This window comes from Diadema antillarum, unplaced genomic scaffold (assembly GCF_040938485.1).
Source record: "Diadema antillarum isolate AM-2024a unplaced genomic scaffold, OU_Dant_1.0 seq00000409_RagTag, whole genome shotgun sequence".
Taxonomy (NCBI): domain Eukaryota; kingdom Metazoa; phylum Echinodermata; class Echinoidea; order Diadematoida; family Diadematidae; genus Diadema; species Diadema antillarum.
The window spans coordinates 488476-501870 of record NW_027271396.1 but is presented as its reverse complement, the minus strand read 5'-3'; the positions used below and the strand labels follow the sequence as shown (position 1 = coordinate 501870).

Below are 13395 nucleotides of genomic sequence, written 5' to 3'. Positions count from 1 at the left end.
CGACACGACTAGTGCCAATCTAAGAACAGTAGAGAAGTCCAAAATATAATACAGATCAGAAATAAAACTTGAATATTTTTGTTGTTTTTTATTTCTTTGAATAGACATTAAATCATAATGAATACAAAATTATAAATAAATTACTAGTTAAAAAGGGTAATGGATATCTTAGATGAGTGTTAGTCCCATCAGTGCATCACTTACAACTTCGCGTCTGTTGGCTTTTAAATTGGCAAAATATTTTGGCAAGACATTTTGTTTTTGTTTCGTTGTGTTTTTTAGCGGATCATTAAAATACTTACTAACTTCAGTCGAGCTCGGGATTTTAGCTTCCGTAGAAACGCTACGAGTTGACATGGTAGTGTTTGGTACGCGTACGGTATTTTATCTTATCTCTAGAATCTAGGCCTCTTATGTCCCTCGACCGCCGAATGAGCTGAGGTGCAGTGACCTGTGTTCTGATTTTACGAAGCCTAAGGGAGAAAGTTGCGGGGCTGCATCCCTAAATCAGTAAATATCATGTAAGTAGTACTAGTATTCAGTGTATCACTATTAGACATAGACAGCAAGATCCGTCTGTCCGGAGGACTCTTTTTATATTTTGCCATTAACGCTGTCCTCCGTATACGGAGGGGATCCGTGAAGCCAGACGCAGTCTCCGCGGAACATTCCCCGACGGACAGATACAGACCGATCTTTCGGTCAATATGAGACACAGCTACACAGTGCCGCCGTGTCACAGCGCTTCGCACCAACGCTGGTAACGGGCTGCAGTGGTTAACGGTATAACGATACAGCTACACATACAGCGCCCCGGCGGCCGGCCCGGGGTTACGTACGTACGGCGACCCCAACACTACACTAACAGCACTGTCGGCCCAAGGAGGGTGGGGGTTATTTCACTCAGGTTTCTAACATTTTTGGGTGAGATAATGAGAAACCTCTTGTGAAATATGAAAGAACATGGTGGCAATGGTAGACTCTTTGAGCTTAAGAAAGTGTGGCTGTGGGACCCATCCAGTGATACTAAAAATACTCTAGCTTTGTTTTACTTTGTTACCTCTGGCTCTGCCAAGGGAGGCTCGGAGGAGGTTATGTTTTCGTTACCGTTTGTTTGTTTGTTTGTTTGTTTGTTTGTTTGTTTGTTTGTTTAATACTAAGTAATGGTTTGTCCATGTGCAAAATGACTCAAAAAGTAGTTAAGGCCATCAACTATAAGGGATTTGGATGAAACTTACAGGAAAGGTTGAGAATGACACAAGTACTGTAACATGTCAAATGATTAAATTTTGGAGGGTCGAATTTTGGTAGTGATCCAAGAATTCTTGGGGAATTTATGAAGGATTTTTGATATTTTGACAGGTAGGGTCAATGAACTTGGGAGTTCAAGCTGCACATTTTTGAGGTTTTCAAACGCGCACTAGTAAAGTGTGTGGTCCACTTTCTGCAAGTGCGAGGCGCGCCGTGCAGCTGAGGGTTTATGACGTAACAAAGGCTTCTATATTGGGAGATCGGGCGATTTTTCAGCATGTATATACCTACAAGTGTAAGGCCTATGGGTGGAGATCGCTTATCTCTATGGAAGAGCCCAAAGAGCTTTCCCCCAGGGGTGGAGAGGAGAAAAATCTCCTCTTTGGAAAGTAGCTGCTTGGCGGAGGTCTGCGAGCTGTGCTCTCAGAAATATCAGAGACAGAGTGCTTTTCTACATGTAGTTTTTTGATGTTTCAGTCATTCCAAACCCAATTTTCATCAAATAAACTTTGAATTCCTCTTAAATGGTATGCTCTATAGGTGTACTATTTCATAAGTGTTTTCTTGGTATCTCGCAAAAAGTTAAAAGCCCAATTCTCATCTCCACCGCCACATATGTAGTCATAGTCGTGTCATAGATCTACCCAATACTGTACCATCCCTTTATAAGCAGCAGAATAGAATGCTAGAACCAAGGACAGGGCCGATCTTGGGCTTCGCACTTCCAAAGCTAAAAAGCTATGAAAAAAGGCAAACCTTGACCTAGCAGTAGTACAACTATGTACCTTCTTCTAATACTGTGTAGTTCTTTGCTTGAAACTGAATTCCTCTAACTAATTGTACACAACCCAGTCGTTGTTAAAAAAATCACTTTTTTCAGCGATTGGGCTGTGCCTCCGAACGGTTAGAATTTTAACGTTAAATTTAGTTAGAATTCCTCCAGTCAGGAGAACTGCCAAAGTTGCAGAGTTGTCTAGAACATGAGGTTTTAGAATGAATACTGTATTCAAAGTCACAGGACCTAGGTACAAATTGTATTACAATGATAGTTACACAGTTGTGCACTTGTACATTTGTACATTGGTATAAATTTTACATTTGTATGTCAAGAAGAAAGCTACATAAACGGGCTGATGGCCTGGAAGATTATGAAACAGAGGGGTTTCTCCAGTCAGAGAGGGAGATACAATTGTAGTGGAGTTTGCAGCAAGATCCAAGAAGGGTGAGTCTGGTATATATTGGTATTAAAACATTCAGGTGGTGTTGCAGTTTTGGTGAGAAGTGTTTCCCATCGTTTTGGCCACTTGGTGATGAAGCTGTCTCTGACTCTGGTTTGTACAGTAAACATTCACCCACCAAGTGGGACAAAAATTGAGTTTTAATCAGAACAGATTGCATTTTTTTCTTGTTCTCATCATGGAGAGTCATGGAGAGTGGACATGTTTGTGTAACAAAAAGTCACAGTGCGAACTTGCAACCATGATGTGAGATGGACGAGAAGTGAAGAGGAGGCCTCATGAGCACTGCGGGGAGGGAGCCTCTTGAGTACCCCAGAGGTGCTCATGAGGGGGAGAGTGCCTTGTGAGACGGAGCCCCCCTAATGAGCGGATTTCCTGGTCTAAATTAGACAAAGGCATCCTGGGCTTGTTTACCTCTTATGGTGTGTAGGCGAGATCTGGTTGGGTATGCCCCGCTGACCACTTGAGCTTTGATGGGTATTGCTGGTTGGAGATGTGGTGAGTGAATGATGAAGGGCTACAATAAAGATATTGCCTCTCGGACCTGAGTCAAGCAAGACGAGGATCATGTCTCTCTCTTGCTACATGTAGTCTATCTTCATTTCTACATACACAAAAGCAGGAGAATTATGTCCATGACCCAGGACGGTGGAAAGTAGGTGTAGCGATGACTTTTAGCTGACTGCTTTCGTGGTAATGTCCATGCGATGTTCTTTCACAACACATTTCACCATCAACTTGAAGGTGTGCGGAGGGTGTGGTGAAGTAATGAGCTCATCTATAGGAGGGAGTTCATACAAAGCAAGCTTATTTTTAGGTCCTTCATGGTATGACTTGTTGGTATGTGGCAGATGGGATTCATGAGCAGTCTCCTTTCGATTCTGTCGTGAGGGAGCAGGAGGACTTTTCCAAGGAGTCGGTGAAACTGCTTGTCGGCTTCGTCAGTGACTAGTGGGAACTACCTACACCCTACACCAACACTACATCCAATAGTGTACTGGCAAACATTGAGTGGGCAATCACTTCCCCTTCGGCCTTCTTTTTCTGTGTGTGTGACAGATCAGATGGTAGTGACCGACTACAATTCTAGATCTACTATTAGATTGCCACTAAGACCAGACAGAAGACTGTCAAATTAGCTGTAGGCCTACCATTTTGATAGTGTGCATGTAGTATTGTAAAAATGTTACTTGTTATTTGTTGCAGTAATCCTAATCGCAGCTCCGAGGAAGCTATACTGGGATGCAAATCGTGTCATGTGCCAATGCATGGAGGTGCCAAAGACAGAGTGACAAGGTTGTGCATGTCTCTCCTACACTGTATGTACAATAAAAGCGAGAGCGTCTGTGCAACTGCAAGTAAAAACATTGGTCCCTTTCTACAGCATACGGAACCCAGGAGGAGGTTCCATCTAATTGATGAAGGGCAGTGCAACCTCTCTGATTGAAATGAATGTCTTGAGAGTCAAAGCGATATGGGGGGGGGGGGGGGGGGGGTTCAAGGCTCAATGGTTATCTCCAATTCCACCCCCCCCCCCCCCCCCCCCCCCGCATTCCATGGCCCATGTAATGTATGATCTTATGTATTCTATTTTTTTTTGTGTGTGTATTACTATTCATGGTGCTCACTCTCAGTTTCCTCCCAAATCTCTACATGTTTCCACAGAAAATCAAGAATCCAGAGAGAGTGACACTAGTCCCATAGGAATAGCACCAAGATGGTGAAGCTACACATCAAAAAAGGAGAAGAAAGTCAGTTTATGTATGAGACAACGGTTCAGATGCCTGTTGAAGATGTCATGAAAGAACTCCTGGAAATCTACAATGGCAGACTCAAGGTTGAGAGAATTTGCTCAGGTAAAATGTCTGTTTTATATCAATCTTGGAGTCAACAAATTGATGTAGGAATCTATGCATTTAGATTAAAAGTGGGGTAATATTCCTATTGGTTAAGATGTCAAATGATGAATGAAACAAAATACATCTAGAAAATTGTATACCAGGGTGTGCTTTGAAGGGCCAGTGAATACTGCAGCAGGTCATCTAATGCAGATCCATTCTGTGATCTGATTTTGTCTTGGTGGTGTCTATTAAACTAGAAACCAAACTCTATCATAATGTAAATAGCTTATTGATTTAATCTTGTCAAACTACCTTCTATTATGTAGGAAAAGACCTTTATGGCCAGCATACTCAAATTATTTCATGTTCATGCTAGATAGTGATTACACACATTTGTACATTCCAAATATCCTGTATTTTCATAATTTCAAAGGTTTTACAGCAATATGGTACAGTACTTCAAATAGTAACATTATCATTTGTCATGCTAACATTTAATATTTGCTTGTCTCAACTTTTCAGAAATTGGTGAACTTGCTGAACATGGAACATCCCTTCCTCCAAACATGCAGGGATTGACTGATGATCAGATCCAAGACCTTAAGTTGGTAGATGAATGGGGGCAAAAGTGTGAGCCAAGTGGTGGTGCCATTGACTGCAAAGATCCGATTGGGAGACGGAATGGCAAAGGTAATCAAGCTGTGATCTACGTATTTTTCTGTTACAATTACAGTACTTCCACCAAGGAAGGAGGTAATGTTTTCATCAGCGTTGGTTGTTTGTCTGTTTGCAAAATAACTTCAAATATTGTTTACTGATTTGAATGAAACTTGCTGGAAACGTTGATTAATGAGGCAAGGAATAGATAATTAAATTTTGGTAGTGATGCTGGAATTTTCATTGATTAAGGATATTTGATCATTTGGGAGATAGGGTCAATGAACTCAGGAGTTCAAGCTGTGCCTATTTGATGTTTGTATGCACGCGCTCTATATCGCATGCTCTGCTGGGGCAAGGCATCGCGTAGCTGGAAGCTGATGACATAAACAAAAGACCTCTATACTTAAATTGCCTTTGTCTACAGTCAAAAGGAATTTTGTTTGGGAGCATTGAAGGTTCTCAGAGAATTGCAGAAGGAAAAGGCTTAAAGGAAGGGTATATACTGTAGTATTGGAGATGAGAATTGAGCTTTTAACTTCTTGTGAGATACTAAGAAACCACTTTATGGAATGTCACAGAGCATACCATTATGGTATGCTCTGTAACATTAAAGAGGAATTCAAAGTTTAATGATGAAAGTCGGTAAGTAATTTATATTCTAGTTTATGCAAGAAATCATAGCTTTGGTTATTTCTCACTGACTAAAGCTTTAGGGATAGCAAGTTTTTGGTACAAATGTATTTTATAACTTCCTTATCAATTCCTCGAAAAAAAAAAAATAATGAGTTGAGATTTTTATTTCTTATGTAGTTTATTGATTTCCAATTTTCTTATGTATTTCCTTGTTTGTTCAACTTTTTTGGCTGTGTATAATGTGTCTATGTGTGAGAGGGTGTGTGTGTTGTATTTGTTGTACAGTATTTGGCAAACTTAATAAAAGAAAAGTTTCTGATTTTGTCCGTAGGTTTGTACACAGTCATATGTAGAAATAATGAAGTTTCAGTGGTATATGTTCAGTTTTAGCAATTTGACACCCTTACCGTAGGTCCGATTCCATGAATTTGGTGTCAAAACATGCAGGATGGATCACAGAAAAAAAGTTGTGGTATTTTGTTTCGAAATGTTAAGGTGTTGGAAAGCACTGACAAAAATTTGACAGGGGAGAGTCTTAATGCCTCCCCCCCCCCCCCCCAGTAGTGTTAGGGTTAAAAGACCTTCACATGCATTTCACAGAATTATATTGACTAACTTCAGTCTTGTTTATTGTGACTTATTTGAATGAATTGGGGGATAACTTTGCACCAGTGCTGTTATTTGCCTTGAGGATTTTTTTCTTTTAATCTATACACATTGAACTTTTTATTCCTTGACTAAATGTTTAATTTTTGCATACTGCATGAAGATGACACTATTATATGTAGTCCACCATATTTCCTTGGATTCGTGTTATTTCAGCCCCTAATGAGAAGATGAAGGAAGTTCTTACCAAGACAGTAAGCGAAGCAAAGAAGATTATATCCAAAGTAAGTAATTTCTGTAATGTATGATTTGATACAATTTGTATTCCTTTGTGTGATGAGCAACACTTTGGTCTCACAAAATTAGCATACCATGTGTCTTCCTCTGTAATGATTTTGTACACCAAAAATTATTCTGCAGTCCCCAAAGATATTCACCATTGTAAGTCTGCACACACATACACACACACACACACACACACTGTTTCTCTTTCTTTCTGTGTTTTGTATGAATGTGCCAGTGAAATTTGAATCCCTTGGCCATCTTTAATTAGAAATCTGGTTCGTGCTACGAGTAGTTGATTTCTTCAATCTGGCAGTTATTGTGTAAGTGTATGAAGAGATACACTGTATTATCAAGTAAATAAATATATTCTATTTGTCAATTTTAATTGAATGTTTATCCAGCTGAAGTGATTTTTATGCCTCCACCACGAAGTGTCTCCAGCGGCATCATGTTTTCGGGTAGTCCATCCGTACGTACGTACGTCCATTTGTAAACAATTTTGTGGACAGTGTAACTTGAGAACCGTAAGAAATGTCCAAATGTACATTGGCCTATGTGTTTATGAGGGAACAAAGTTGTGCCTTTCGACTTGTGGTTACGCATGCTCATGTTCAAAGGTCAAAAGTCAAAGGTTAAGGTCAAATTCTTAAAATCTTACAGTTTCACCCATATCTATATGCCATGCCCCAAGGTTTTTTCTTGAAACTTAATGTACACATGCATTGCCAGATAAAGACTATCTAGGGAAAGTTGTGGACCACAGCATTAGCGATGTGCCATTTATCTTTCTTCCCAATATAGGCTGTTATATGTATGTAGTATTGTACATAGCTCCAGTTATCATACTCTCAATCCTGTATTCACTGTATCATTTCTTCTTTGCTTTCATCAAGGAGCTTCATCTTTGAAGCTTCTTGGTTTAACTAAAGTAAGTTTGCTGTAAGTCAATCTAAATGATACATACCAAGGCAGACTTTTGATCATTTGATGAAATCTGTTATGTCTACAGAACCAGGTGTCTGCTAATGTCTGTGTCACAGCACCAATGGTAAAAGATGCCTTGGATCAGCTTCGGGGTGCTGTCACTATTGTCTATCCTATGGGACTACCTCCACATGACCCTATCAGGATGGAGTTTGAGGGTCAAGAAGAACTGGAAGGCACACAGGTAAGATTTCTTTAACCTGTTGCATACTCAGTTCTGAAATGCCCATAGACTTCAATACGCAGGTCACTAGGTTCCCATACGGACCGGGTTAATACTCAACTTGCAATGTGAAGCCTAAGTAGGATTTGGCCATACCACAGTCTACGCTTTGTTTTCATTGATTCTGTGCCCAGAGATGTGAGTGTGTGTCCTTGTGAATTCCATAGGATTATTGTATTAAAGTGTTTTGATTTCCTTTGAAATAATGGTATTTTTACTATTCCATTCTTAACTTTAAGCACTTTTATCTTTGGTTCACTGCAACTTTGCCCTGTGGCTATAGATTTCTGCAGATTTAGTTACTAAACATTTGCTGATGTAACATTATAGAAAAAATGTATGTTTTGTGATATGGAATATGATATACATGTAGTTTTGCTGCAGTCGAGGAATTTGTACTTCTTGGGACTTCATATCCAACTCCTGGTGTGTGAAGTCTAAATGGAGACCTAATCTTGCATATTAAGCCTTTCTGCATTCTGACAAGACCCGTTCAATTCTGTAATTGATTAGATCTAGCATTCTCTAACTCCTGTAGTGAGAATAAACAGATGAATAAAATTATAGACTCTCAGGCTGCAAAGGATGATGGACCGAAGACCCTGAGGTAGGGTCTCCGTAGCAACATGACTCTCATGTTCTACAAGACACCACAAACAAAACAAAAAAGAATCTTCACTATATTCAGTGGTACAAACATATCTTCTATTACTGCAGAAATGAGAAGAGATGCCGGACCTGATAAACTGTCAGCACTCATTTTGATTGTGAAAACTGTGTGTACTTTGTACTGTGTTTAAGTGTGCATTACAGCAGTCTGCATCCCAAGCTGGTAGTGTTTAATACTGATATATACCTACATTGTACAATGAAAGCTCTAAATTTCAATCTTTGTTCCATGTGTCTAGGCATCCCTCTCTGTACTAGAGGAGTCCAATGCCTCGCTGTGGTTTTCTGGCAAAGAAATGCATCAAGGCAAGAAGCTCTGTGACTACCTGGGAAAGAATGAAAAGACAAAAATCATTGCCAAGCTGCAGAAGGCAAGTACTAGATATAGTGTGGCAGATATTGATGACTTGGTGTATATGCAACCAGTAGCACTGGGATTGAAAAGAGACAATTTTTTAAACTTCAATCACCATCTTGTTTTCAGAGTAGAAATGAATGTTTCATGTAATTACAAAGCTACAGTATAGTTGCTGAGACTGGCAGAGAGAAAAAAAATGGTAACAGTAAGTTTGATTGTCATGTAGGCTTGAAGATTCTGATATGATGATCATTGGTGTACTACAGAGTTGTACAGGAGTTATCAGTCTTAGAATATACACTTGTATTACTGGTAATTTACAAATTCAAAGTCATCATGCAAGTGAAGACCATTTATTACATTTTCGCTGATATCACTATGAAAAGCTGATTATGCCATGCACTTGAGGCTATATATTTAGCTGTATGTTTGGTGTGTAGCTCTTTCTAAGGTGTGTGGTAGCTCTGTGTTAGGTGTGTGGTGAGTCTGTGTTGGATGTGTGGTAGCTCTGTGTTAGGTGTGTGGTGACTCTGTGTTAGGTGTGTGGTAGCTCTGTGTTAGGTGTGTGGTGACTCTGTGTTAGGTATGTGGTGGCTCTGTGTTAGGTGTGTGGTAGCTCTGTGTTAGGTGTGTGGTGACTCTGTGTTAGGTGTGTGGTAGCTCTGTGTTAGGTGTGTGGTGACTCTGTGTTAGGTATGTGGTAGCTCTGTGTTAGGTGTGTGGTAGCTCTGTGTAAGGTGTATGGTAGCTCTGTGCTAGGTGTGTGGTAGCTCTGTGTTAGGTGTGTGGTCACTCTGTGTTAGGTGTGTGGTGGCTCTGTGTTGGATGAGTGGCTCTTGTCTGTGAGGTATGTGGCTCTATTTTAGGTGTGTGGGCAAGTTTTGCGATTTTGAATTATTACCTTCTTGTTAGGGATGAATTTATTGGTTTGGTTGTTTTGTTGTTATTCACAGTTGGTCAGAGTGATCTAATATCAGTTGTAGTTATCCCCATGTTTTTTGTGAATAGATATCAGGATGTGAGATATATACAACCTGATGCTACAGAGGATGGTAGAAATCACGTTTTCATTGTTCTTTTAATGTGACAGAAAGGCCAGGGGGCCCCAGGGAGGGAAGCAGTTTTCAGTGAAGATGAAAGGAAACAGATGATGCTCCATGCTTACCGTAAACAGGAAGAGTGGAAGGTAAGGAGGTCGTACCTCTTTCTTGCTTGAGTTGTACTTTCCTCGCCTTAGACCCACATACTGGCCAACCAGGACCCCGTTTCATAAAAAGTTGATATGATAGCAACTCCTGCTGGAATGGCAATTGTCATGGTAACAACAAGAATCCAGCCTCCTGATTGGCTGTTGCTATTAAAAGTTGTCATTCCAGCAAGAGTTGCTATCCTAACATCTTTTATGAAATGGGGCCCAGGATAAATAGTATCACATTGCATAGTGTACACACTGCTTAAAGATTATAACACAATTGTGTGCTTTCATTTATCAATAAACATGCAAAGTCCTAATGCCACAAACTTGTGTAAAGCTACTCCTACAGCTGTGTGTGTGCTTCTAACTGATAATCTTTCATACAGAGAAGCTTTTGTGACCTTGCACCTCAAAACCCTTAAAAAGTCTCCCTGGTTGATTTGTTGGTGAGATCTAAAATACAAATTTTGCATCAACAAGGCACATGTTTAATGTCCTCTGGAAAATGTATCATTTAGCTGTCTGAATCTGATAAAGTTTAGAATGATAAAGGCCACCCCATCAGGTTCATACCTAACAGTAAAGTCCTTTTTGGCAGGGTAGCATACATTATGTATGTGGAGGTTAGATTTCTGTCACTTATTTCAGTGTACAGTGTTTTAGCTTTGATTGGCTTTTGATCTTAGGTATTCAAGGTCATGATTGGTATCTAAGTCATGTGTGGATTGTAATCCTTTGTCCCCAGACTGCTACAGGAAAACTTTTTTTTTTTTGATTGCTACTCACAAAGGAAGCTAGAGATTGAAAAAAAAGAGAGAAAAGAATAGGTATAAGGACAAATAGAATTGAACAAAACTGAAAGTGATGATGATTCAGAAATCTGCCATAACTTGTGTAATATTTGTAAATTTGTTTATCATTGTGACCTATCGGCCCAATCATAACATCTACTACAATCTGTGACCGTACTATTATGTAATTTGCATACACCCTTTGTTTTGTTTGTAAAAAAGGATAAAACTTTAAATTTATCTCCTAGCATGACTACATGTCCCCTATAGTAGATGCAGTGTAAGAGTGCCTTACATAGACATATCGTAATTCCAGGAAAGATATTAAGTAAGAACATGTATTGTTTATTTGTGAAAAGGAATAAAGAATAAGGGCAGTTGTATTCATCTAAAGAGTTATTTTGACAGTTTCTGTAAGCACAATATCATTTGTTATTATTTTTGTTAGTGTTTAGGTTATAAAAGTGTTGACTGAAGTTTACCAAAAGATTGTGATTTATCTTGGTTCACTGCATCTAAACATTCAAATATCATATGTCAATTATTTGCACTGACTAGAAAATGGAAGAAGACAGTGAGGATGTGTACCTGAACTCTGCCTGGGCAGACTCTGGCCAGCTCAAGAAGCAGCTTCAAGGCATGAACAACGTCAAGTGGGGACCACGGTGATACCTGGGATGTGGACCATCAACAAGCCTGGAGAAGGGAGGGTCCATTCACAGGCTTCATCGATGTTGACTTTTTCACGGACTTATATGACTTGTTTGAACATGCAGAAATTACAAGATCATTGGTAAAGACAAGCTGTTGAACCAGAGAAAAATTTCACAAAAGAAGTGCTGATAAGGCTGTTACGTGCTTCACAAGTCATAAGGTGTAGGTCTGTGTCATTACTTCATGTATCTGTTAATGCTATTTACTGGTTTTGATACAATTATCAAACATTTGAACCCTGTAGCACTCCCAGAGGTATCTAGCCTTCCGAAAAGGTTCTCTCATTCTTGTTAGAGTGACAGCAGTGATTAAAGTAAGCCAAAACTGAGTTCATCAGTGTGATAGCCTTATGAGATCTAATTATTACAATTATTATTAGTTAAAATCTAGGATAAAATGGTTAATGCAACACAGCACTCCTTTGATGTGATTTATCCCCTGAATTATTTGGTAAAATTGATAAATGAAATGAAATTGCTTGATTCCTCTGTAGGCAGAAGTTTAAAATTTAGATTTAGATTCCCACCGTTCTCACCTTAGGGCCTGCCTCTTCCTGCTGGCTTGACATTGTGATGATCCCCTGCTCACTTCTCTTATATTTACTACAGCAAGAGGGTGTTGGACAAAGACTAAGGGTGCGTTCGAGCGCTCTCTTAAAGCAAACCATACTGTACCGTACCCGCGCCAGAGGAGCGCTCGAACGCTACTAAAGTGTACCGTACCGTACTGTACCGAGCCAAAAGTTGACCACTTCCCGATGTGCTCCAAAAGCGTACCAAAAGTGTACCAAAAGTTCGCTGTAAAGCATGAGCGTATCATGCGTGTACGTCACAATGCAAAGACATCATTCTCTTTATTTGGGACAGCTGCAAGTTGTTCAAGCGCCAGGTGAATGACATTCTTAATACAAAAATGCTTGACCTCTTCTGAAAATAGGTCATGAGGTACGCCTTGCCAACAGAGCTCTCGGACGTTCCAAATCTGGCACAGTTCGGTATGGTATGCTTTGGTTCGCTTTAGAGCGCTCAAATGCACCATGAGAGGTATTTTGGAATATCTGCTTCCAACAAAGCAGTACATTTCACTCCATTTTGCATGGATGTAGACTATTGCTCTAAGAATGACAGTAAATTGCTGAGTAGATGTTATGAACTTGACAAAAAAGACACATTTTCACACCCCATACAGCAGCAGTGAGTTCAGTAATTGATTGGTGTGTCTTAATGATTAAGCTATGAAGATAACATGGGGTTTTGAGCTTTAATACTGTCACACCTTAATGAAACACATGTCTGTTGGTGACTGTTCATTCCAATAAATTGCCCCCATACATGTAGCTGTCTTTAGATGCTTACTTTTTTTTTTCTGGCAAAGGGGAGTTACTTTGTATAACTAACAATTTTACATACCTCTTAGCACTGAGTGTGATACAAGTTATGCCAATGCATGTCCATAACATGCTGAGAAGTATGATAGCAGGATGATAGGGTACACTGATGAAACAAAACATTTGTTTGCTTACAACAGATTGTGTATTAAGATATTATTGGTGCTATTGACCTTGTTTGGGTCTTTGCATTGAAAGTAGATGAAAAATCACATTTTGTGCCTGCTCTCAGCTACATGGGGATCAAATGTGGGCACATATTCCAATGTGCTGTAAAAATTTTAAAAAGTAGAACATATCAAAGACAAATTTTACAGAATGTTGGACTTTTAAGGAATGCTCACTTGTTTACTTTCCATCAGACACTTTTTGGTTTGTTTAAGTTGTTCAATGAAACTTTCTAATCCTGGGAATAATCTTGCTCCCTCATGATAACTACATCACCTTGAATTGATATGCCATTGTGGCACATTGACAATTATCGAAAGAAAGAAATAAATTTGCTGTGAAATTTTATAAGTGTTAATGTGATTCATATAATTCTTTTATTTGTTTTTGTG

General features: G+C 39.4%; 1 protein-coding gene across 1 annotated transcript; it reads left to right on the top strand.

Moving 5' to 3' along the window:
- Positions 1–385: 385 nt before the first annotated feature.
- On the top strand, positions 386–11417 carry LOC139732280 (cilia- and flagella-associated protein 298-like). The gene is made up of 8 exons (XM_071643153.1): positions 386–521; positions 4155–4345; positions 4853–5020; positions 6446–6513; positions 7524–7682; positions 8630–8761; positions 9839–9934; positions 11293–11417. Exons 2-8 carry the CDS (start codon positions 4207–4209, stop codon positions 11401–11403), a joined length of 873 nt encoding a protein of 290 aa, XP_071499254.1. The 5' UTR covers positions 386–521; positions 4155–4206; the 3' UTR covers positions 11404–11417.
- Positions 11418–13395: the final 1978 nt, after the last annotated feature.

What these genes read in the sequence shown, in the direction of transcription:
- LOC139732280 (XM_071643153.1), top strand. Translation starts at nt 4,207, where the DNA reads ATGGTGAAGCTACACATCAAAAAAGGAGAAGAAAGTCAGTTTATGTAT. An exon ending in TGGGAGACGGAATGGCAAAG is followed by an intron (nt 5,021 to 6,445) that starts GTAATCAAGCTG and finishes GTGTTATTTCAG; the next exon opens with CCCCTAATGAGAAGATGAAG. An exon ending in GTAAACAGGAAGAGTGGAAG is followed by an intron (nt 9,935 to 11,292) that starts GTAAGGAGGTCG and finishes TGCACTGACTAG; the next exon opens with AAAATGGAAGAAGACAGTGA.